The 27,082-nt window shown below is 38.1% G+C and overlaps 1 protein-coding gene across 11 annotated transcripts in view; it reads right to left on the reverse strand.

Moving 5' to 3' along the window:
- EBF1 (EBF transcription factor 1) overlaps positions 1–27,082 on the reverse strand; it is a 401,593-nt gene that overhangs the window by 32,391 nt on the left and 342,120 nt on the right. For all 11 annotated transcript variants that reach the window (XM_055112837.3, XM_055112836.3, XM_008972405.5 and 8 more), the window contains exon 11: positions 2,795–2,883. In XM_055112837.3, the coding sequence (XP_054968812.1) occupies positions 2,795–2,883 (89 nt within the window). The remainder of the gene's footprint in view (positions 1–2,794; positions 2,884–27,082) is intronic.

Consider the following 27,082-nt stretch of genomic DNA (forward strand, 5'->3'; position numbering starts at 1 on the left):
GCACGATCAAGTGGCTAGATGCAAGCCGTGGAGTGTTTCCTTAACACACAAATCCATTGTGTCCTTGATTACTCTTTCCAAACCCAGGAAAAAAGGGTTGGGAATTTTACCATCAGGGACAAAGTGACACGTGCCTATGCTATTTGTTCAACATTTCTGAACATAACATGCAACCATAAAAGTGTTTTCAAAAGTAAGTACACAAAACTCAACCCTAGATTCCCATTTCTCTCCTTTCCTTTCTAATAAGAAAAAGGACTGTCTGGTTTCCGTAGACCTCAACCATTAAACCAGATTTGTCTTCTATTTTTCTTTGAGACAGGGTCTTCTGGCTCTGTCACCCAGGCTGGAGTGCAATGGTGGGTATGTCTCACTGCAGCCTTGACCACCTAGGCTTAAGCAGCCCTTCCACCTCAGCCTCCCAAGTAGCTTGGACTACGTGCACACACCACCATGCCTAGCTAACTTTTTTTTAGTTTGTAGAGATAGGGTTTTGTGATGGTACCCAGGCTAGTATCCAATTCCTGGCCTTAAGCAATTCCCCCACCTCTGCTTCCCAAATTGCTGGGATTACCAGCATGAGCCACTGCTCGATAAGTATTTTTAAAGTGGCAACTATGGGCCAGATGCTATGCCAAGGGCACCCATGAGATGACCTCTTTATCCTTACATGATCCCCTATGAGTTAGCATGATTAATTATCCCCATTTTATCGATGAAGAAACTGAGGCACAGAGGAGAAATCACATGTTCAACTGCTCACCAGGATTAGGATTTCCTGCTCTGCAGAGATTGGGTGGAAGAGCTCTCAGAAGCAAGGGTCCCATTCTCACTCAACTGGCAAATCATCATAGCTACCTTTTGTTGGCTGCTAAATAAGTCATTGTAATAAAACTCGAAAAGGTACAACATAGCACCATCCACATTTAACGGATGAGGACATTGAGGCACAGAGAGGTAAACAATTTTGACCTAGGTTGCATAGCTAGCAAGTGGCCAATGTCTGAATTCCACCTTGTCCAACCTGACTCCCCTCAATACCTCCAGTGGACTCTAGAGATCAAATGGTAAAGCAAGTGCTAAATATAAAGTGAATACAGTGCCCAAATGTTCCTCACTGGGAACAATGGGAAGAATCTGGCATTGTACCCCTGCCTTTGTTCTAGCACGAAGACAGCTAAGGCACCTACCATTAGTCAGACTCACATCATTTATATCATCGTGCTATAAAATTACCAGTTGTCCCATAGGAAATGCACGGGACCATGTTCTTGCTAGACAGAGGAACCTAATGGTAAATCTCTCCACAGACCATCTATGCCATGGGTGGAGACTGCTGTTTATTATTATAGTTAGATTATTTAATCTACTAAATAATATTAAATAACCTGTAGATGATTTAATTGCTTACCAAGAATAAATTGGGGTGGAAAAGGAAAGGGAAGGACAGCACTTCAGTGGAAGTGAGGTTGTTCTTGGAAATTGAAGGTTGAAACAGAAGGCATCATCTCTGAAAACTGAAGGTGTTTTTCCCCCAAAGTAGGACACAGGCCCTTGCTCATCACAGTCCTTCCTCTCCGGAGCAGTTAGCGCTCCTCCTCTCCATGCGCCTCACCTCTGTGTAGTGGCCTGAGGGGTGGATTTCTCCCAGACAGGGCCAGTTCTGACAGGTGGCCCTGCCTACAAGGGCAGCCAGCACACAGGTAGGATTTGATGACGAACTGATACTCCAAGGAGGTTCACCGAGCTAAGAAGGATGGCAACTTCATTTTTGCAAGTGTTTTACAAGGATACATAAACCTAGAAATGGCATATCTCTAGACTTACTGTGGCAAGAAAGAGTCCTTGAAACTACTAATTCAATTTAATGTTAATAGTTTTCACTTGTGTAGTAAATGAAGCTTTTTGCTGTCAGTAAACAGTGAATGCAAGCTCAACGAATTCTGTACTTTGAACTTCCTTCACATTTAACTGCCCTCTCCTCTGAGTCCTCACAGAACGTTGGTTGCACTTTTCTTTAATGTGCTATTATTTTTATGATTAGTCGTGTTTGGGATTCTCTCCCACATAAAGCCCAAGTTCCTCAGGTACAGGGATGGGGATATCCCAAACATTCACAACAGGTATGCAATAGTCAATAAAGGTCAGTTTCCTTCTTTCTGCACTGGCAATTAATGATGTATTGGTGACATATATGACTCTGTCTTGAATTTTTGTTTAATTTATCTCATATTTGTGCCTATTTTCCCAACCAGGTAGAATGCCTTAGGAGAAGAGAGGTTGTCTCTGCCCAATCTCAAGATCCACCAATACATTTTGAGCTCTAACTATTCTCCTCTTGCCAGGACTAAGTACGGATCCTTGTAGACAGAAATTTGGTGCTGCTTTTTCTTTTGAGAATTGGTAAGATGTGGCGATTAAGTAGCCCAGACTCTAGGGCCATGCTGCATAGGTTCAAATCTTGGTTTAGCAATTTACATGCTATGTGACCTTGAGCAAATTATTATTTAATCTCTCTTTGCTTATTTTCTCTTCTAAAATAGGAATGGTAATAGTACCAACATCAGAGCATTGTTGAGAGGATAAAATGGCATAACAGATATAAAAGTAAGCACAGTGTTGCCTGGCACATAAGTGCTTGCTACTTTTATTATTGCTTACCTTACAGCACCAAACACACAAAACACAAAAATATGAGTTGTTTACCTGTGAACTAATTTTTATCAGCAGCAGAGTTTTCTGCAAATCGCTCAAGTCCAAATTTTCAGGAATTACAAAAAGGCAGTATCCTCACCTTTGGCAAACGCTCAGGGTCACCAGGGTGCCGAGGAATGACCTTCTGTAACCTCTGGAAACCATAATCGATGGTGGGTTCGTTGAGCGCTGCAATAAAGAAGTCACACAATTAGTACATTTTCAAGAAATAAAGCTGAACATGGCTTGCAACACTAATGGTGTGGAAATAACCAGGAAGTCCAAAGTTTAACTGATACTTTTGAATTGGATCACAAGATGATTGTGTGAATGATCTCTTGGCTAAACTTTCCACCATCTGCTTTATACCATGGTGGGGAGTGACCTGCCCTAAAGAACATTAGGAGTAGGTCTTGAACAGTGTTCCTTTGGCCAAATTCTACACTCATTACATGATCATAAATAGAAATGATCATAAATAGAAAGTAAAATGGTATTTGATGTGAGGTTTTTAGTATCCACTTTAATTCAGTTGCTCAGGTAAAAACACTCAAGGGCTTGCCTGGTGGTATCTATACATTGTAAACAGCAGGAGAATTAAAAGTATCTGCTTAACTGCAAAATCCCTAGCGGACCTCAGCTGATACAATATCTCAGCACAATTAAGCATGCAAGAGGCTGGTGAGAGTAGAGGAGAGTGAGTAGAAGTGAATCTTCGAGGTATGGAAAGCCAGTGCCACCCTTGAGAGAGTCTGCAAAGGGATGGGTATTGAAAATGCCCTGATTCAAAACTCTCACATCTGAAATGATAGATCCTTTCACCAACATTGATATTATTTGGGACCAGCATCTGTGAAGTACTCGCTTAGAGCAGCCGAGTCTCCAAGAATAATCCTTGAAAACACCAAAAGAAGAGCAAACCTGGAATAACATTTGGAGACAATGGACCTTGCTGTGTGCACATTGACTACACACTCTTTAAAGCATCCTTAAATTAAACACAATATTAAGTGGACTCTGGTCTATCATTTTCAAAATTTCTCCCTGGTATGTGAAATATCTTCAGGCTGTCTCACGTGAAACAGCGGAGATGGAAAACACGGCAGCTCCAGCTCCTATCCATAGCCTCCACATCCCTATATTCTCTAAGTAAGGGGTAGGTGGGTGTTTTTTTAAAATTTCTTTTCTTTTTTTAGTGTAATCAAAGTGCTCAACTATGTATTTTCTCACATGCTGAATAAAAAAAGACAGTCTGTGTAGTTCTGACATTTAGCTATACATTAAAAAACAAGTTGCCACACGCTTTACTTAAAATGCATTTCCATTAACCTAAATTTTAAAAGTAAGATTCATACTAGTACTAACTTTAAAAAACTGTATTAAATTCAAATAGGTCCCAAGGCTAATGGAAGCAATTTGTATACCAACCCAAACTGACTGGCCCACTTTTCAAAATACAGGTATGATAATCTTGTGGTTTTAAAAGGACATTTAAATTGAAAGACTGTGAATTTAGTACATAATTATACCAATAGAACTCTTTAACTTGTCAACTTGTAAATCTAAAAGGCTATCAATCATTTCTAAAGAGGAAATAAACCTTAAAATTCCTTGATTGACAGTGCTTACTTTTTATGTAAGGAAAAAAAAAAGGGAAAAAAAGGCTGCATAAAGTGGCCAGAAATCCATTTACAAAAGTACATTATTTTACATAGGTGAGTAAAAAGCCAATAATTACACCTCCAAAAGACACATAAATCAGAGTAAGTACTTTTTCTTCACTTGTATATTTTAAGTTAGAGTGAACTTTGGGTAACTTTTTATTAGAAAGATTTTTTTCCCCAAATGCAATGCTTATTGAAGTCATTAATAGAGTGGCATTTCATTTAAGATAATGTAATCATTTTTGCAAATATGAGATTTAGTTAGCCCTCTCCCCATTTCCAAACAGTAAACTTTCAACCTGTCTCTTGTGGAAATTAACTAAAATTACACCCAGGTGTACCAAATCTTTCTATCTATACTAGTATATGAGTTAAGGCACAATATTTATTATTCCTTCCATTTTATGAATTACTTTCTAAACCCTTGAGAAGAATTCTTTTTTCAAATTAGACTTGTAGAGAAAATGCCATAGAATTCTTTAGGCAGGGAAGCTGTAACTCGTAAAATCCACGGTATTTAATCAAGAGATGCATGAGAGAGACAGGAATGAGCACCAAGGTTTAAGTTATTTATAATATCCACCCCCACCCATAATGCTAATTGCCAACAAAAATGTTTAACCATAAATAGTAGCTTTAGACAATTAAATGCATCATTTTAATATCTGAAAACATAATTCAGCATCCTGAAAATTCTAATTCTTGATTTTACTTTTCAGTCTAAGATACCAGTAAAATTTGAATTGTTGCCCCACCACTTCAATCATTAGCATAATGAATTCCTATTGTGTCTAGAAATTCATGGTTGTTAATTGAATGACTGTCTGATGTATGGGGGGGAGAGAGATGTTTCTCCGGGTATATGGCCAGCTCACAGAGGAATGACCGACAATATCAGCAATTAAAAGAACCAATTCAAATATCATATGGAACTAATAGCTAAAGAGCTGAGGAGAAGTCATTCTGCTGTCACAGAGTAATTGAATTAGACATATTAAACTCATTATTCAAAGAAAAATAAGGATTTACTCCATGGACGTGTACTATGAGAGAGGAAATATTTAAATAGTAAGGCAAGGGCTTTTAACTTATGTCCCATGCCTTTATGATTTGCTGTCTGTTCATCGTTTTAAACAAGTTAACCTGCCCTCAATACAGGTATTGAATATTACAATGGAATTGTCCAGTGCTGCAGACAAAGCTAACATTAAAGATGCTAGACAAAGCTCACTGTCCTAAATCCAAAGGAACCTGATGATTTATCTGATTGCATTGACTAGAGAAAAAAAGTAAACCAATTACTGAGTGTGGGGGAGCCATCTGACAAAGACTGTTATTTTAACTGCCCCCACAAAAAAATATATTAAACATCTGGGAAGTGGGGGATGGTTAATTTAAGGCACCCGCATGGAATAGAATATGATGCCATCCTCAAAAGCAATGTCATAGGAAAAAATATTTACTGATATATTGCTTGGTTAAAAAGTAGATTACAGGAGCATGTGTACAACATAGTTACTTTTTTTAAACAAACATATATAGAATAAAGAAAATATGTCTGTGTATAAACTGCCAAATAGTAGTTATTTCTAAGTAGTGGGTCTTAAAGTGCTTTTCTTCCTGTTCTTTTTGCTGTGAATTTTCTAAATTTTCCACAATGAACATATATTACTTATATAATCAGAGAAAAAGGTTAAGAGCAAGAGATTGTTGCTGAGATGGAATTTGACCTGCTTGTATAAAGTAATGACATAAGAAACTATGCTTTAAGAGGGGTCTGTATACCCTTTAATAACCTTGCATAGGTTATTACAGACCATAAGAAAAATAAGTAGTATACTTTTGGCCAGTTGTATAAATATGTGACTATTCATAAACTCTCTGAAAATCAACAGAGAGGGTAACAGGGAGGAATCATAAAGAATGGTATATTTATTTCATCAGTGGGAGTAGTCATACCTTAGGGACATACATCTACTCTGCAAGAATGTAATATAAAGTTAATCCTTCAACAAAGTGACCTCATTGTACTCAAGCGCAGGGCTCAGGAGGCACCAGAAGAAATGGGACTAACCAATTTTTTTCCCCTCAAACTTGGGACAATTCCGAGAATCTGGTAGAGCAAGAAAAAAAAAACTTAATTGGACACAATTAACTACAAATAAAGAAGCATGAGCATCTTAGATTGAAAAAAGAAAAACAGATGAAGCTGTAAACTGCAAGAGGAATGGAATGATGAGAACAGCTTGTGTGGCCCTGCTTCCAAATACCCAGTCCACACACTCTGAAAAGGGTTTGAGAGGGTGTCACCCTAAACCAGTTAGGTTTAGAAGAATCCATTATCCCAAATAGAAAAGCCTCAATGTTTATACCATGAGAATAAAATGGGGCCAATGTATGCATTTTAAAAATTCCAAAAGACATTAAATTATCCATTTATTCAGTAATCATTTTTAGTGCTTACCATATGCTCAAGAAGAGGGGGTGGCATTCGTAGGAATGAACTGTTTAGCGTCACAACATCATAAGCCCTTTAAAACAAACTTTCCGAAAGGTACACATAATCCAACCCCCAAAGACAGATGAAATCTTCTACTTGCAGAGCTGGGATGCAGCTCAGCATCTCAGCATCTCACAGCCAGGTCCTCCTTATAGTCACCTCCTCTGCTCCTCTTTCTGACAAAGTCTAGGGTCACAATACACTTAATGGGGATACATTAATTTAAAGAACAATCAGGCTATTGAGGGGCCACAGCAATTGAATTCAAGTTGTCTTCCACTGACCCCTTCAAACTCATTTACTGGTAGAAAGATATTTACTGAACCCGCATAGTAGGACTTCGTGGAGTTGTGTACAGCTTATGGAGGGGTACATCTGAAACGTTCCTGTAAATGCATAAAAAGCAAAATCAAATGCTCCCAAACAGGAGAGCAAGCTTGCAGGGCAAATGTCTCAGCTGAGATTTGAGAAGGATCCCCTCACTCACAGCTATGATGTGATACTGGGGAACGGATATTGGTGGGATGTATCTGTTGTATGCACCAGGATGCCATTTGAACTGTATCAACATTACTACTTTTGAAAAAAAAGTTTATGAAATGGTTAAAAAAATCAAACTGTTTTATTCTGGCTTTATGTTGGGACTGCTTATGGAGGGCTTTAGGTTCCTTCCGGATCTCATCATCTCAGAGTCCCCTAAAGGAAACCAGCAACTTTCTATTCCAACCCATCTCTCAGCCTCTCTCTTTATGGGCTTCAACCCAGGTGGTGGTCAAGACAGAACAGCTCGGTTCTACAAAGCTATAATCTCTAATGTCCAAATGTGCATGCAGCATGAAATGCTATATGCAAAGAAAATCGAGATAACACAACTAGTTTTTATGCACTCATACTAATCACAAGCTTCTAAAATTCAATTGAAAACTCATAATAATGAGTGAATTCTAACCAAATATATATGTGGCCTTTTCATGCCTATAGTCTCTTTTTCTTTTTTAAAGAAATCCACTTCACAAACACATCAAATAAAGGAAATTCTCTGTAAGGGGGTATATTTGCAAATTAAAATCATATAGTCAAGCCAGATGCATTCTCAGTTATGAAAAATGATTTTTCTCTTTTTGGAGTTTCCTTTTAAAGAAGCCACTCCTCCATCCCCCTTAACTTCTTGAATACTTATTCCTGGAAACAATGGAAATGAGAGGCTGCAGAGTTCTGTTCAGAAACACCAGGGGAAAAGTGCTTTGGGTGCCATTCCAACATTGGCTCACAGAATTCCCTGCTTTTATAGCTCAGCGACTCACTGCCGTGCTTTCACATATTTCTGGGGTTTTAATTTCCTTTTTTTAATGGTTGTGTGACATGATGTCATTTTGACTGGAAATAAAAAGAAATGCAGATATTAGGAAGGCAATATTAATATTCTATTGCCATTTAATGTCCAAACAAATATCTAGACTCTATGCCAAGTAATAAATAAAACCTCATAGCAGAGGCAATGATAAAACTAGCACCTGGGTCTCCAAGCTTCCCTGGTGACTACTCTATATTTGAACTAAAGGAGTAACAGCAGAGCATTTCCCTCCAAGGCAGATCCATTCTGGGCATGAGAGTTATTACATATGTGTTAGGCAGAGCCTTTTTGTTCCATAATGGCCCCATTTTTCCCTCAGTCACTAAATTAACAACCAGAGGTAAACAATAAAACAGCAAGTTATCTTCACAAATCTATCTTTAAGACTGAGTTTAAAATATATAAACCGAAAAATCAACCAGAAACCTGAACAAGGCCAGAAATATTGTTCACGAGGAAATTTGTTGCATTTCCAGCCATTTGGATATTTCATTACCTGCCTAGATACTTGATGCACAAACGGCACATCAGGTCACCTCTTCCGTGGGAGCGATACACTTCCTAAGAAACCTAACACCAAATTCCTTGCAAGTGAGCTCCTGCTTTCCCGTGAAATGCTTTTACAGCCTGGTGCCCCTGCCTCGGAGAGAGCGAGGCTCAGGAGGGCTTCAGGGAAGGACTCCTGGAACCACAGAAAGCTGTAACCTTCTGCAACAAGAGGGGTGTCAAGACGAAGCCAACATAGGCAGAATTAACCAATAGAGAAGCCAGAGGAAAATTTCCAAACTGCCTTTGAACATGCCCTGATTTTTTTTTTTTTTTTTTTTTTTTTTTTTTTTAAGACGGAGTCTCGCTCCGTCGCCCAGGCTGGAGTGCAGTGGCGCGATCTCGGCTCGCTGCAAACTCCGCCTCCCGGGTTCATGCCATTCTCCTGCCTCAGCCTCCCGAGTAGCTGGGACTACAGGCGCCCACCACCACGCCCAGCTAATTTTTTTGTATTTTTAATAGAGACGGGGTTTCACCGTGTTAGACAGGATGGTCTCGATCTCCTGACCTCGTGATCCGCCCGCTTCGGCCTCCCAAAGTGCTGGGATTACAGGCGTGAGCCACCGCGTCCGATCACCCTGATGTCTTATTTGTAGTCTTCAGGTCTCTTGATGTGTGACAACAACTTTGAGATTCAAAAATCAAGCAAAGGAAGCAATGCCTCTCTCTACCACAGGCACAATCAGAGGTATTAGGTGCCTTGAGTGGTTACGTCCTTTTTACAAAGAGTGCAGCCAGGGCAACATGCAAAGAAAAGGCTGAAGACAGAAGGTCAACTGAAAAGCAAAGAGCCTAGGAGGATGAAACAAAGCAGGGGCACTCGGAGGAAGACTGATGAGGGAAGATCCTCAGGACTGTAGCTTGGAATGCAAAGAACTTGCATATGTTTGGAAATTAACAATTCTTGGAGAAGTAAAAGCAATCAAGAAGAGGAAAAAAGAATTAAGAGACTTGCTTTTGTTTTTCAAAATGAAATCACCTTACTGTTTTTCTAAATCTAAAAGTAATGTTAACATAATTATTATATAAAAAATAGTTTAAAGGCGGAAAACCCCCATAATATCCCCATTCATGTAGAAGCATGATTGATATTTTAGTATGTATGCTTCCAAACATTTTCACAATACTGTTTTATAAAAATACAGATTATATACAAGCTTATACCTATCTCTTTCTTTTTGATGTTTGTAGCTTACCGTATTATACAGATAGACATAATTTATGTAACAAATCCTCTACTAACTGGAATGTAGGGTTTTCTTCCCAAAATTTTCACTGACTTAAGAAGCATTTATAATAAGCACTTCTCAGGATAAAAGAATATGCACATTTCAAGTCTTTCAGTATACATATTTCCTAACTATCCTTCATAAAATTTATGCCAATTTACATTTTGACAGGTTACTTTCAAAGGCATCTGCAAAAGAAAACTAATTTTTAAGATTTTGCATCTTGAACTCAATTATTCTCTAAGTTATAAGGACCTCTGAAGATTGTAGGTGTTAACAGTCACAATGATTCCTTGCAGAGGTGCCATTTTAAACATACCCTGAGGTCATATAAGACTCTTTTTCCAGTAATAACAAAGTGCTTTCTAGAAATTATCTCCTTGGTTCCTACAATATGCCCTTGACGTAAATGTTAAAAATTACTCCTAATTCAAAGGTGGGAAACTGAGGCACAGAAAGAGTTGGTTGCATAAATTAGCACAGAAGCCTCATTGTTTATATTTTTGTAGTCCTTTATTATTCCAAGATGACTATTTTATGTTAATATTGATGAACCTCAATTTGCCACACATTAACAAGTCCTGATACCAAATCAATTAAACTGCTGTTTTTTGTTTTTGTTTTTACTAAATATCCGTGAAACAAAATCCCAGCACTAACAGGAATCTCTGTGCCTAGGCTCCTGACATTGTACACATGAACAAGCCATTTGGTGGCCTGATTTTTATTATGTAAGGCTCACCATGTCAACTAACACAAACCTTTTGGGGAGGCCACCCTAGTATTTTAAATTTGCCCCCAAATGCTCAAGAAACTGTTTTCTGTCCATCAGGTTCTTCTTATTGGTCTAAGCCTATAAGGAGCTCTCAAATGCTGATTTGACTTTAGAGAGAAAGAGACACAAATGCTGTCTCTGAGATACATTAAACCAATTTATACTACAACCGGTTGGCATTTTCTAGATGTGTAATGAGAAGTTACTGGCAGAAGTGGAGCATCTCTTCATGAACAGACCCCTTTCTTGCCCTGGAGGGCTATACTCTGTCTAAAATGGGAAGTAGGTGAACCTCCAATAATTAGGAGAAACTGTATTGCTCTCTAAGTGTACTACAGTTGATGAGAAAAGCTGCCCCTGTTACTGTGTTTAAAGTGCTCTGAACAGCATGGCCGTCCAGGAGCCTTAATTTAGATTCCCAAATTTGATCCAACTTTAAAACTAAAATAAAATCCCTCGAGCAAACAGAAGTTGAATGTACACAATTTTTTTTTTTTTTTTTGACCTTTCAATCTTTTTCATTTTGGGTGTTTTTTTAACTTGGATCATTCACGATTAGGTTTCAAAGCCAAATTTGCTCCTTTAAATGAGAAGAGAAGAATAATTTCCACTTTGTAATGGATGATGGCATTTAAATATTGGAGACCAACATATTCTGTCTTTCTTAACATTTAAGGATACGTCCATAATTCTCTTCCCTACTGGCATAGTTTCTGATATAACAAGAGTAATATTACTTCTATAATTGTTCTTCAGATTTCTTTCCAAAGAGTTTTGACATTAGCTGTTATCAAGGGGGTAAAATCACCCAGCCTGTCTGATAAACATGTTTTCTTATATCCCCACCCCAGCAAGTGCTGTGACACTATACTTTTATCACCCCGTGTGTGTTCAGAATGAGCTTAGAACAGCAATTGCCGGGAATAGGCAGGCGATAAACCGCATTGATTTAACACATCTTGTTTTCAATCATGCTTGGATTTTCTGAGCACGCATTTTTCCTGTACTCTGGCTTGTAGCTTTTATCTGACGAGCTGATCCCTTTTCACTTGAAAATGAAAAGGTCGCACAATAAGACACGGTTTACTGGAACTTGAACACGCACCAGGGAAAGTATTTTAGATAAATACTGTCAGACATAGTGGAGCTGAATTTCAACAACACAATTGCTAAACAACAATACTTATTACTCTCCTAGAACAAGCCTACCAGTGACTTATGGCTCTCAGCAGGGGACAGCACCGAGTCAGGCTCCAAGGCGAAGAAACCCTTCCCTGAGCCTTGTGCTAACCAAACGCGGAGTTCTGGGCTGAAGTCCTACTTGTGATTGTTAATATCATGGTTTTATGAGACAACTCAGAAAATGACTCCCACTGTTCACAGAGTCGTTTCCTCCAAACCAGTGGACAGGTTTCAGAAGAGTTGTAATGAAGTTATAACAGAGCTCTGCAGACAGTCAGACTGGAAAGGAAAAAACAAATCCCAAGAATGGTGATAAAAAAGTGACTCCAAATCATCCACTAATTCCACTAATAAGACAGGAAAGTACTTGTAACTGGAAGATATTAGAAGATTAAGTGATTATTTGGTAACATTTTAATGGAATTACAGAGAACTTACAACAAGTATGCCATGCAGCGAGCTACAATGGCCTTGCAGATAAGCCTGGAAGTTTTTATCAGCCAAAGCTTCAACTTAAATAGCATCTTGATTTAAAAATAAATGAAGTCAGGCTTCTTCAGTATTGACCTAACCTAAATGATTATTTTTGCTGAGCATCTTGATCCTAAGAAGTCTCCTCCCCCTGACTATTATACTCTAGAACACTTTTAACACACATTTTGCTTATACATTTATTGTCTACTACTTCAGAGCTCCTCAAACTTTCTCTGTTCACAGTACCCTGAGTATCTCAGCAATCCCTTCAAAGCATCCCTAAGCCAAAAGCAATGCCCAAAAATTCTGTTTATTAACTACTTAGATGTGAACAGCTTAAACTTTATGTTCCAGCAACTTAGTAGGACATACATATTTGACAAAAACTATATAAAGAAATGGACAAAAAATATATAACATTTTATTTCATTTTAAAATAATCACAATTTACTAGTGAAATGTGTTCCTGGTGGGCACCACACAACTTTGCACACCTCAGAATCAGACTAAACACAGCCACCTTCATTTTTGATTCCATATTGGTTTTCACGTGGCACTTTTTTTTTAAACCACAGTAAATGCTGAAAACCAGCTTTGCAAAGATATGACACCATCAAAAGGATGCACTGTAAGGCTGGGCACAGTGGCTCACACCTGTAATCCTAGCACATTGGGAGGCTGAGGCAGAAGGATAGCTGCAGCCCAGGAGTTTGAAACCAGCCTGGTCAATATAGTGAGACCTCGTCTCTACAAAAGATTAAAAAATTAGCCAAGCATGGTGGTATATGACTGTGGTTCCAGCTACTCGGGAGGCTGAAGTGGGAGAACAGCTTGAGCTGGGGAGTTCCAAGCCACAGTGAGCCATGATTTCACTACTGCCCTCCAGCCTGGGTGACAGAGCAAGACCCTGTCTTTAAAAAAAAAAAAAAAAAAAAAAAAAAAAAAGGCAGTATAATGTAATATTGAGTTTTGAACTACCTTAAACTGGTAGTTTATACAGTATCTGATGTACTTGAAGTATCACTGTTTCCCTCAAGTTTGAAATATCTCATAGCATCCCATTAAGTTTGTAGGGACACCTTGGTCGATAAGTTTAGAAAACATGAATTCACTGAGAAGCATAATATTAATTAAATGCTAAGTGCCACAATGAATTACATTCATTCATGTGTATCTTGTCTTCTTTTAATAATTACAACAGCAGCAACAGCAGCTCACACTTCCTAAGGACTTACTGTGTGCGAGGCACTTTATATGGATTAACCTATCCTTCATAACAACTCTATAAGGAGGTACTATCATTATTCCCATTAGACACAGAAGAAAACGGAGGCTTGGAGAGTTAAGACTTTGCCTAAATCCACCGAGCTAATGAAAGTAGGGGCTGGAATTCAAACCCAGGCAGTCTGCCTCGAGAGCCCTACTCTGAACCTGTTCATTAGAGCAGCAAGTTAGGCCAACCAAGGGCTCCTCAGAGCAGATCTCTAATAATTTTGGCTTCCAGGACTTTTGTGATACTGTTTTTGCTCTTCATGTATCCTTCTATCTACAATCTGTTTTAGTCCTTTCCTTTGTCTCAATTTATATTCCATGAAAACACTCCAGAACCCATTTGACTTCCATTTTCCTAATAACACATTCTTCTTCCCTTTGTCCCAACCGTCCTGGAGTAAGACTCAGCTAGACTGCAGCCAGGCTACATAATTGACAGGATATATGTTCCTTTTGGAAAAGTCACTTACATTCTTTAAGTATTCCTCAACTGTAAAATGAAGATTTAATGTGCTATTATTTGTACCGTGATTAGCACATAGATACTCAATAGGCAGTTGTTATTACTATTAATAGAATATAGGCCATGTGCTAGAAACAGGGGCAGGTGCAATGAATACAGGACTAATTAGACATATTTACATATTCCCCACTCTCAAGGAACTCCAGAGTCTAGAGGGGCAGAAAGACATAAACAGAATTCTAAAACAGTGTGGCAAATACAACAGCAGGAAGATGTGGGGTTCTAGAACAGTGGGTGTGTTACACTTGTCCCTGGGACTCAACCTTCCCCATCTCCTTTATGCTAACTTGGAATTACAGTTCAAAAAATTCTACCACCTCTGGTTCTCAAATATTACCCTGAAAATGAGCTCCATCTGGAGTAGGACACAACCATTTTAAAACAATGTAAGTTCTGTGAACAAAGGAGAAAAAAATAGGAGACACCTAATTAAGACAGGATTCATTTCCAGACTTGGGGTGTTTTATACTGTTTAATTAATTAAATAAAATTGCAGGCTTGCTGTATACAAGGCCCCATGCTTAAGAAGATGAAAAGAAAAAGATGTACAACGTGCAAGTCCAGTGCCCTGTGAGTCCCCAGCTGGAAATGATTGATTCCATTTGAAAAACTCTTCTAGGCACTGTGCCATACCCTTGAGAAGAACATGGTCCAGTGGGGAGACAGACCTGTAATTGGCTACCCAAAAATATACAAAACTGTAGCATTATTAATGTACACTGCACAAAAGGAGGAAAAAATTAATTCTCTGTAGTAGAGTCAGGGAAATACTTAGCTCAAATATCTGAGTTGGGTATGGAAAGATAAATAGGATTTTTCTACGGAAAAGGACAGGAAAAGCATTCCAGGCAATAGGAACAGAAAGAGCAAAGGGAGTTATACAAAAAATGTGTTCAAGTAGGGTTGGATGTTCCAGTTTGGGCAGAGTACAGCTTAACATGTTGAGAGTGAGGTGTTAAAGGTTAACCATAAGTAACAGTATTGGCCTTGGTGCCTTGCTAAGAGCAGGTAGAGAGCAAGGAGTCATTTAAGATTTTCCAGATCGTAGGAGCAACACGATGTGATCAACATTTTAAAGAGCCATAGAAGTAAAATGAAGGTTGGCTCTTAAAGGCAGCATTATTGTAATAATCCAAATGGAAAATAAAAGACCAACTAATGATGGGGTGGTCATGGAGGAAAAAGTAGATTTCAGAGTGATATTTTACAATAAAATCTACATGAATTCAGCAACATGCCAGATGTAAGGCGATACGAAGAATGGGGGATGGCTGACATTTCTAATTTATCTGACTGAGTGGAAACAGTGGCCATTTAGCAGAAAGAAAACTATATACAGGAGGAAAAAAAATCATGAGTTCAATTTCAGACATGCTGGAATTTAGGTGCCAGAAGATCTAGGTAAAAATATTTAGTAGACAGTCGAGAATAAAGAACAGAAGCTCAGACTGGGCACGGTGGCTCATGCCTGCAATCCCAGCCCTTTGGGAGGCTAAGGTGGGTGGATCACTTGAGGCCAGGAGTTCAAGACCAGCCTGGCTAACATGGTGAAACTCCGTCTCTACTAAAAATACAAAAATCAGCCAGGTGTGGTAGTGCATACTTGTAGTCCCAGCTACTTGGGAGGCTGAGGCAGGAGAATCGCTTGAATCTGGGAGGTGGAGGTTGCAGTGAGCACTGCAGCCTGGGCGACAAAGTGAGACACTGTCAAAAAAAAAAAAACAGAAGCTTAGGAAAAAGATCAGTGATGGAGTTAATTCTATCAGGAACACCAATATATAGGTAATAGCAAAAACCACATGTGAAAAGAGAACCCAGGACAGACACTATGGGGAACACAAGCAGGTAAGGAATGGTTAGAGAGAGATTGAGAGACAAAACAGGACAAATGCACGTCAAAAAGGTAGAAAGAATACCAGGAGAGAATAGTATCACCGAAACGAGGAACTCGAAATATAAGGTATTATCAACACCATCTAGTGCAGTCAAGCAACTAACCAGGAGAGGTCTGAGGAGAAGTTGTAAATGTAAGCAAATTTGTAAATTAGTATATTAGGAAGTTGTAAATGTTATACTAAGATCATTAGCATAAATGGCACACACAGTTTCAGACAACTTGTGGATGCTTTAATCCTAAAGTTCTGGTTTTCTTCAGTCTCACTCTATAACTCCCAGTAAAAAGATATGAACCTAAATGAGTAAGTGAGGTTGGCAAACTTGTTTGCCCAATTGTAGCTTAGCTTATCATAAGAGCCATACAAGAAAGCGTGGAGGACACTCAGTCCCAGATCAGTCCCCAGTCCTAAAGAAAACTGTAGAACTTCAGGTGCCTCAAGGCAAAAGCTGTCACATTCACCGGAAACAACTATGATGATAAACCTTGAGTTGACTTTTAGATTTGGTTAATTCCTGTTAGTATATTTGGAGCAGTGAAGATGAGGGGATTTCCATGGTTCTTGATGTTTTCTGCTGACACTCTTAATGCCTGTCTTTTAAGAAGTGGATTGAACTAAGTTAATGACTTAAGGTACCCAGTGAAGTTCTACTTCTTCTAATCTACCCTAGATTTGGACTTGTGCTCCGTCTCCTCGCCACAAAATATTGACAAAATATAGTGTATAATAACTAGAATTTAATCTTCCCCTTTGGATGTTGGTGGTCTTAATATTGGTCCCCAGCATCTTACAATCAATAGATGTTTAGTTAAGCAGTTCACTTGTTTTGGAGTAACAGTTATTGTGTGGGCAATGGGTATGTGGCCACTTCCGCAATAACCCCGGGTCTCCTGACAGAGTGAACATTACAATCACATATTTGTTGCTATTAGCTCGTGAGATGGTGGAAACCAATTTTGAAAAGCAAGTAATAAAGCACCACATAAAAAATAATGGTGTAATTACTTCTTGGTCAGGTAATACCTACTGTGACGATAAAAACCAAAGGGAACACCAAGTATCAAAAGTGGGTTTGCTGTAAATTTGACACTGGTTCTGACCTTCAGCAAGGAAAAGGTTTGAACCCACCCACCTAAGCCAGGTACACAGAAGACTCTTTGTGTCGTGTATCTTTACCAAGTCTCCATGTAAAAGCATTTTAGTGAATTTATCTCATTAGTGCCTACATCAGTTCTCAAGAGCTGAAGAGACTAGACCAGTTGCTACATTACTGACCCAAAGGCTTTCATAATCTCATTTGAATTTAGGCCCCAAAGAAAGGGGTCTGGTAACTGCATTAGAAAGAAATTGCCATGTGGATATAATTTGTTGTCTAAATGTACAGGATAAAGAGGGAGGGTGGGGGTTCTAATTGGAATATGGACCACACTGTCCAGGAGAAAGTGAAAATAATGTTGGCTGTTGCTGTTGATCTATAAGCAAACACCCTGGTAATCCACTAACCTAAGTGGAAGAAACCAATCAGCCTCCACCTTCAGGCTCTGATTCTTTCTTTCATGTGCCATCCCAAGTGCTAGAGAGGCTTTCCTAATTCCCATGGAATAATGTGGGTGAGTGTAGAGAGTGAAAGAGAGGCTTAGCTAAAGTTATGCCCTGAACTTTTAAGGATAGGATAGCACAGTCCATGTTTCAGGACATCATGGTTAAGTTTTTATTACTACTGCTTTGGGTTATTTCCAGCTTGGGGGAAGACTCATGGTTAATATTTCTGTTTAGCTTGTCTGAGAGCTGCAAATGGTTCTCCTAAGGTACACGCATCATTAGAAGACTTTATGACAGGACGCTGTTAGAGCATAGCATTTGTCACAGCACAAGATGAAGCAAAAGTAGGTTAGCTTTTACTAATAAAAGTGACAATTGGTTAAATTCTTAATAACAGCAACTTTAATGGAGATAATGAGAACTCTTATACCCAGAAGGTTGGTTAGAAATCAGTACAAGCTTTCTGGAGGGCAAACTGGCTATTTTGGGTGGGGAGGATGAAAGAATTTTAAGCTTAGAGACTGGATCTGTATTAAGTTCAGAGGCATCCCCAAAAGTAGGCCCAGTGGCCACATAAACTATTTTTCCAAGTGGGCAAAGGCCTTTAGAAATGCCATCTAGTGTTACCAGAAGCCCTTGTTCTTGCTAAGATTCCTCTGGACCTCTTTTTCCTTCTAACTGGAATTAAGAGACTGAAGTTCCCCAAACTGAATCTTGCATTTCTCTCTATATTGATGGGTGGAATGGACCTGCTTAAAACCAACAAGGAAAAAAAAAGTGACCTTCCTTCTATACTCTCTCTATAATCTTCCTGCTCCTATTGAAGCCTGGTGAATTTAGAGGAAATAAAAATACATATTTAGCTCCATCTGTGGAATTCACTTTGCCTGAGACCAATATGTGAGATATTGTTGCTAGCTTTTTCAGAGGGCTGGGACATATCTACAGGAGCAGAGATCAGCTTGATAAACTGCTGACCTATTCTCAAATGGAAAATTTTTGTGATTATATTGGGACAATAGGTATTGTGACCCTTTAAGGACAAAATCAAATATACTGGATTGCATTTTTCAAAAGCTACCAAAACAACTTTTAGATACAAATACATTCTTCTAAGTCTCCCTTCTAACTCTAGATTTAACAGTGTGATCTTGATGTGGTCAGGTAGAGAGGGGCAAAGGCACATCTACTCAATCAACTTCAGAACTTTATTACTGCAAAAATCTTCCTTCAGCAAACACAACCAGGCTTGGAAAGCCTAAGTGACCAGTGTAAGATCAACAGCTAGTCAACAGCTGAATCACAACTAAAACTCAAATGTTGGAGCCGAACCAACCCCAGGTCCTCTGTATCATTCCTCCATGTAAGCCTGACTTAAAATAAATAGGAACATTTGTTGAGAAGCGGTTCTGAGCATTTCACTTTTGCGAACTTATTTTTTTCCTTTGGATACCCCAAAAGGTAGATATTCCTATTTCACAGATGAGAAAACTGTGACTGCTAGTCTTGGGTGAAGGATTGGTAGGCAAAGAAATGAAATGTGATTGAATTGCACTTATGGAAAAAGACAACATCAAATCTGTCATTCAGATGACATCTTCATATACATGATCTATCTCCTATTACTGCTGGCCATTTCAAAGCCAAATGGACCTGCCACTTTATAAAACAAACGCCAACTAAAAGGAAGACAACAAATGTTCCCAGGACCCTGAAAGTATCATGGACCATGTCTACAAAGCATCCGCATGTTTTAAAGCCATTGCCAAGCTGTCCTTTAAAGGCTGTTTTGCAAAAACCTCCAAGACTAAAAACAACATGCTGTGACTTTACCTACATTCTTGTAATGGAAATGAGATAAGAATAGTAGTTCATAGTAATTGATGCACAATGACTTGTGCCAGCGACTGTGCTAAGCACTCTCTTACAAATCACCAACTCTTTGCTGTCTCTGTGAAGTCTGTACTGTTATCATCACCATTTTACAGGAGAAAGACCCTTAGGACGATAGAGGGGTGACGGATCTTGCCCAAGTTGCACAGCAGTAAGAGCTGAACCAGGGCAGGCTGTCACTATTGTTCACTGGCTTCTCTGTGATGGACTGCCCCTGTGGAAGCATTTAGCTAATACATTGGAAGTAATGGTGTTATATTTCCCTTCAGGACAACACAGGAGAAAACAAATAGTAAAAGATGCCTACAGTAAAAATATCTGTCTTAGACTTGAAAAATATAAATGTATATCCACATATGCTACATAAAGACTTGACTTGGTTAAGACATATGTTTTAAAAGGGAAAGTTGCCAGAATGGATCACACTTAAATACAAAACCAGTTTCTGTGTGGTGTGTGGTGGTGACATCACCCACAAAAAACATGGGAAATGACACACGCTTCTCCATGACCATCGTCCAGCTTGTTTAATCTCAACTGGCAAGTTTCCCCTCATCAAGTAAGTTGAAAATGGTTATGGAATCCAGAGGTAGCTCCGGATAACACGGGTGGAATTCTGGTATGCCTTCTTCATTAACTGCTCATACCCCAGAAATGAGAATAAAGCTGATCTTCCTGGGGAGTCTTTTAACTGAAAAACCAATCTTAATTGAATGCACATATCAGTTAACTATCTTCGGATTCACAAACCATTAATGCCCCATTTTCACAGAGTGTCTTCTTTCTGGCTTGTCTGAAGGCTGGCATTCTCAGGGCTGTGCTTAGAGGAATGTGAGATTCAGCAGGAATATGGAAGGGACAGGAGAGAAAAGAAGAGAGCATATTAAGTGCTCATCTTCACAACCAAATGAGCGTCCTGGGACTGAGCAGTAAGAGCGTCAAATAATGCTGCCCCTGCAAAATTGACGTCCTCCCATCACTGCTCCAAGTCAGTGGCAAAGGAATCACAAATAATGCCATTCTGCCCTCTGAATACCAGTTAAGCAGGCTTCAAATGTGCCTACTGAGGGAAGACGAGGCTTGTAAATAGAGCCTGGCAGATGTAAAAGGATGGTATAATGATCAAAGGAGGGGGGAAGAAAACTAATTGCAGATTTCTCTCTTGAAATATTTGGCCTGTTTGAAAGTCCCACTTTGTCTCTCCAGAGCAGAAAAACCTCAGCAGGAGTTTGAGGTGTGTCCCCAAGGCAATCTTGTCAAGTTGTGGCCCACAGCATGGCAATTCCCTGTGAAAGAGGGCCTAGATTGACTGCCCTTCTATGCCAGGAGAAGCAAGCTCCTTGAGGAAGCACATAACTCTTCCCGAGTATGTGGCCTCTTAAAGTGACAAGGGTGCAAGAGTATGTATCTCTGCTAATAAAGACATCATTTACAATTGGACTTTGTGAAAGACAGAAGCGTATTTAAGTTCTTTCTGAATTTGGAACTACTCGGGTCCTATCAAAAACAATTTTCTAATTGTCATTAAAATACTGGAAACCATGAAGAAGATCCACCTCCCAAAATATGCAATGCCATCTCTTTAGATTTCCTGCTTTTGCTTTGGAAATAAACTCAGAATCTAATAGTCTTCCCCTTGGCCAAGATTCTAAAACCAACAGTGACCATAATCCTGTAAACACAGAAAGAGATTCCTAACTCACTATATTCCTGGACTTGAGACTTTGGTGTGGAAGGCACCACCAAATCAGGTCACTTGAGTCTAGGATGAACCACGCTACAGTGAAGCCAACACTTGGTAGAAAACTGTGAAAGTGGGCTCTAGTATACCTCCTAGCAATGCCATTAGTCGTGACATAAGTCAATAAGTTCCTATAGAGTTTAGGATTTGGGGAAAACAGGTAATACTTTTGTATTACACGAGGGAGGTGAATATACACTGAATAATAGCAGTGATGAGTTTCTTTTACATGGCAGGAATATTTTCTTGGCTGTTGGATTTAGCATATCAACAAGGGAGGCTGGACATACCTTTTCTCAGAGTTTCATTAGCCTGCTAGAATATTTAGAGGTCTGGGCAAGGTAAACTAACTCTCCCATGTTTGTGCTGAAGTAGAGGTACAGGTCCCACTCTGAGTATTGAATTATCTTTTCTCATGATGACATCAACATTGAAACTACAGAGAGCCTCTTTTGTAGTCAACAGTATGGGACACTGGATTTTTATCTCCCTTTGGACAATGAGATTGTGGTTAGCATAACACTGGTAAATCTAACATTAATGCTCTGTCAAAAATTGTTTTATGAAGGCTAGAAAGAGGTTGGAGAGAAAGGAGGTGCACCCAGGAATAGATAGAAAAACATTGAAAGAGAAACTGAAATCAATTCTGTAAACAGCAGAAGTCAAAGCATCGTAGTTGTCATTAAGCACCTACCATTATAATATTCAAACAATAAGATATTTCCTGAAATATCAGATCAATTCTTAAAGGAGAGCTGTTCCCAGTGGGGTTTACTTGTGGTCCTCTGTCCGACATCCATTAGACAGGGTCCCTGTCTTTAGTAGCATGGGTTCAAACAAATGATAAGAGAGGAAATAGATTCCATTCTCTCTGTTTACTTTATTACTATTGATTTATGAATTCCCTCTGATCTATTTCCTAACTGGGCAGATAATATACATTTAGTACCAAAGGTAATTATCCAAAATGAATCTAGTTTGCAACTGGGTGATAAAAAAGAGAGAGGACACTGATAGATTAAATACTTATCATTAAAAAGTATGGCTGATTGTATTAATATAGATACAAGAGCTTTAATATTCTCACTTTACGGCTAGATATAATTTCCTAGACTAATCGTGAGTTCATGTGGACACTTGGGCATATTTTATTTCTACTCTATATTTTATAGCATCATTTTATAGTGCAAATAATAAAAGCATTATATGAAAAAATTATTTCAAAAGTTTTTTTAAAAATCTACCACTTGCAAAAAAAAATCATTTAGGGCATTTAAAAAAAATCTTCATAAAGGGATAGAACATTTAGTTACCACAAATTACTATGGTTTTTAAAGCATCAAAGTTAGAGAAAAGAGCAAAGATTGTATCATTGTATAAGTATAAATAAAACAACTTAAATTTCTAGCAATAGTGAATGGATAAATAAATATAGTAAATCCACACTGTGGGAGATGATGCAGCCTATTAACATGTTTATGAAGAAATTTTAATGCGTGGGAAAATGCTTATTAGGCTATGTGAAAAAAACAGGATATAAAACTGTGTGTGTGTAAACACATATACAGTATAACCACAAATACGAAGAAAATGTTCATATATATTTGTTATGTATAGAAAAATATGAAAGAAATATACAAAAATCTTTTTAGTGGTTAACTCTGGGTGATGGCTATTGGATGATTTTAACTCCTTAAATTCTATCCTGTTTTTCTCTAAATTTTCTAAATTAGCACATATTATTTTTATATCTAAGCAAGTATTAGAGAGATGGGCGAATGAACAACTTAGAATGAATAGAAGGTAGGACATATGTTGCGTTTGCCCCTGGCTCATAATGACCTGAGGGCCATCACATGCCAGGGACTCCTTTACTGATGCCTCTTTGGAACCTCTCCACTTACAGGCAGAGTAAGCTGTCTGCAGAATCCTACCAGATGTGTCCAAGCGTCATACACTCAGGGATCATCACACTTTTAAAAGACATACGTAGTTATAGAAATACCAAAGTACTGAGGAAAGAGTACAGTGGAGCAGTTAAGAGGATGAATTCTGGAGTCAGACGGTCTGGCTAGGTTCCTCTACTCGAGTAACTCTGGCAAATGCTTAATCTATGTCTCAGTCTCCTTACCTGTTGAATCAGGACAGTCAAGTGCCTTCCCTATAGAGATGTTCAGGGATTCAATGGGCTAAATATTTGTAAGACACTTAGAAGACTATGTTATACAATAAGTACTTATCCATTAAATGAATACATCTTTAAAATTCTGATAATATTGATCAGAATCAACTTACAAATAAAGAAATGGACATGGCCAAAATATTTATAAAACATTTGAGCATTTGTAAGTTGCTGAGGCAAGAGTACAATTTCAGTTGAGCTTAAGTCGAGACTCAGGATTGTAGTGGTTTTAGATGGTTTTTTTGTACTGCCAAAGATCTGTACATCCATACATTTTTATCTAGAATGATGTTGATGATGCTAAGGTTCAAGGGAATAATTACTATGTGCAGTACTATTTGTAGTGCTTTGTTCCCCACTCTATATTTAGATTCTAACAGAAGATGTGAAACTAAATAGATACTCAATAAATGTTTACTGAATGAAAACACAAATGAATGACTTCACCACAGCTGCATCAAGTTGTCTAAATATGATTATATTTCCACAAAGGAGCCATTGTTAAATGAACTTTCCCTCTATTAAGAACTAGGATTGAAGTATCAAATTTCTTAGAATCTAAAACTTTTTACTATTATAACTTAGAAACAATTAGATGGCAAGATTAAAAGGGGGAAAAGTATTTATTCAAAAAAAAAAAAAGCACAGCTTAGGACTTGAATATCTTCAAGGATCCATTTCTTAGGAAATCTATAAAGATGCAGAAAGCTTTAGAAGTGGAGATACCAAGACAGCAATGGCAGCACCAATAAACAGAAATAGACGGTTCATCTCACTAGTTCTGTGGTTTTCTCCTACCCAGTAGAGCGTGACAAGAGAATGTTAAAGTAACTGAAATCAAGAACAATACTGGAAATAAGAACAGTCTACAATGGCAAATTTTTACTGTAATACATTTCGTTACTAAGTGAGGGTGGAAAACAACTGTTTTTAGATACTGTCCATTGTTTTCTATACATTTCAAAGCTCCTCTTCACACATGTAACTTTCAAACTGACAGTGGTAACTTTCAGCATTTTGTGGAGATCTTGGCTCCAATGCAGCAAATAAGAAGTGAAATGTCCCACGGTTGTAAAATCTTGATAAGTTATCCGTGTCACATTTTTCAAATGTGGAACTGCTCACACCACACAGATAATTATAGATGACCAGATTGTAACTGTTTTATTGCTTCTTTTTCCCCATAAATTTTAATTTTGGAAAGTTAAGTGAAAAATGTGGTTTCAATTTCCTACAAATTGCACACAATTTGGTTTTAACAAGAAAATAGAAAGAAAGGGTATGTTCTTTAAAGTGAATTATGAACTAGAGTTTGTTTTCGCTCGCTCAACACCGCAAAAATAATAAAGCACAAAATTTAGAAAAGATGCCTTACAAAATGGAAATCATGAACTATAGTAAGAAAGCAGAAAGTAATTTTTTTTTATCTAAACATGATTTAAGCAATCTAACAGGATGATATAATTGAGCTAGTCTTTCTCCCTCTGGTGAAGCAAGCTAGAAGGAAAGGAAACAGGAGTAGAAGCCGACAATCTTAATACATGTATAACAGGAAATCTGTTAATAAGAAAAGGCTTTGTGTATCTCCATCTTACTCTCTCCACAACTGTCAGCAACAACTGTAAAGAACTATTAAAAGCAATCAATTTTGAAACCATTTAAACATATACCTAGAAACACAACAAAACACAAGAATTTATAAAGGAACTTTTAGTGGAAAGAAATTCTAGCCCTCTGATGGGTTCTGGCTATAATCTTAGAGTTAGACCAACTTGATTCAAGTTGGTCAATGCTTTCTTGATTCAAGGTAGTGGTCTGCTACAACTAGCATAACTAAAGGCAGGAATCCCATGAAGTGTCTCGACCACACCAAAACCACCAGCTGGAAAGCAAATAAGGAAATCAATCAACCAGATATTTTTTCTCCTTTCTGCCAAAAACTTTGAGTGAATGCACTTTTCTTCATTAAATTGACCACTGCTTTCACCTTTTTAGCAATGTAGACTGTTAGGCAAAATAAATTATTCATTATTCAGGTAAAAACTATTTCATCAAAGTTGTTGATCTTCATTGACCAAATTCTCCATGGCCTATGTTACTAAATAGCACCACCATAGCTTTCTCAAATTTCTACTTCCAAAAATGTTTACTTTCAGACATATTGTGACGACCACAAAACTTACCTGCATGAGTATTCTATAAACAAAGTTGTTGTAGACCAAATGTTAACATGAGTCCCTGGTAAAATGTTGTAGCCCTAGATTTTTTTTTTCTGGCTAAAATATAGTATTTGCTAATTTTTTTTCTAACTAGGGTTTAAAGTTGCAAGTCTAGAGTGCTTCTGACTGTTAGAACATGAGGCTGGCTTATGAAGGTCCAGTTATAAGCTGGGACTTGGCAAACTTGAAGTATTACCCATTGACTAATACTTCTATTAGTCAAAACTGTAAACTTCTGGTCAACTACATATTTTACATATTACTGCATGAAGCTCTAGCAGAAGTTCACCATCCTAAATAGCCTTTAAAGGCTTCACAATTAACAAGAGATGATTTACTCTCTTGAAATATAAAAGCTGACTTTTCCCACCCAAAAGCCAATAAATCTTTGGTGTTGGTGAAAGGCCATTCTCTACCTGTAGCAATCAAGTTATGCAACCCTCAGGCAATGACTTTTCATTGAACTCAGACCTGACTGACCACAGCATTCACAAACATCTCAGTCCCCAGTGCTCAACTGACAGTGCAGCCTGATCGCCACAATGTTGCAATAGAAGGAAAGAATTTCCTAGCAAAATGCTCCAAAGCTTCAATAACATAAGAATCCACACAAGGTCATCTTGAGAAGGAAGCAAGTGATATGGTTTACTCTTAAATCCAGGCTGGAGTATTCTTCATTAATTCATTTATTTATTCTGTCAATAACTTTTCCAAAAGAGCCTCCTCAACCTATGCCACTCACCAGCCTTGATTCCAAATCTATGATATCAGATTGGATTTTTTTCTAGTTAGAAAAAGTATTAGCAAATACTACATTTTGACCAGATGAAAAACACCATCCTGACCTGACAAAGACCCCCAAATATTTGACTCATTGTAATAAGCACCTTATTTTGCTCTAAACAAAAGTATTTAGATGACAATGGATGAATATTGGAAACTCTACTCAATTCAATGCAAACAATTTTAATTGCAAGGAATTTTTCTTACTTAAAATTGAATTCAGTTGAGTGCTCAGGCTTTTCCATAGCATGATAAAGAAAATGAAAATACCCTAAGTAACCTCAAATCTCTCATGAGAGGTCGGGGAGATAAGGTATTAAGAGGACAGAGTGGGACAATCACAACAATGAGTTTGGGACATCATTTGTATAAGGTCCTGGACTATTGTAGAACATATTATGGCTGAGAAGTAAAATTAAAAGGGGATAGATGATGATGGTGTAGAGTTTTTCTTATAATTTCTTATAAACAAATGTTTATTGTTTTGTTTGTTTTTTTTCACATATAAAGACTGCCCATTGCCCAATTTTAAGAAGATGGAGCTCAGTAATTAGGAAAAAAGTAGAAAACACACATTTAAAGTAATCTTTCCTACCCTGAGCCCCCTGGCCATA

The sequence above is a fragment of the Pan paniscus genome, chromosome 4 (genome assembly GCF_029289425.2).
Source record: "Pan paniscus chromosome 4, NHGRI_mPanPan1-v2.0_pri, whole genome shotgun sequence".
Classification (NCBI taxonomy): domain Eukaryota; kingdom Metazoa; phylum Chordata; class Mammalia; order Primates; family Hominidae; genus Pan; species Pan paniscus.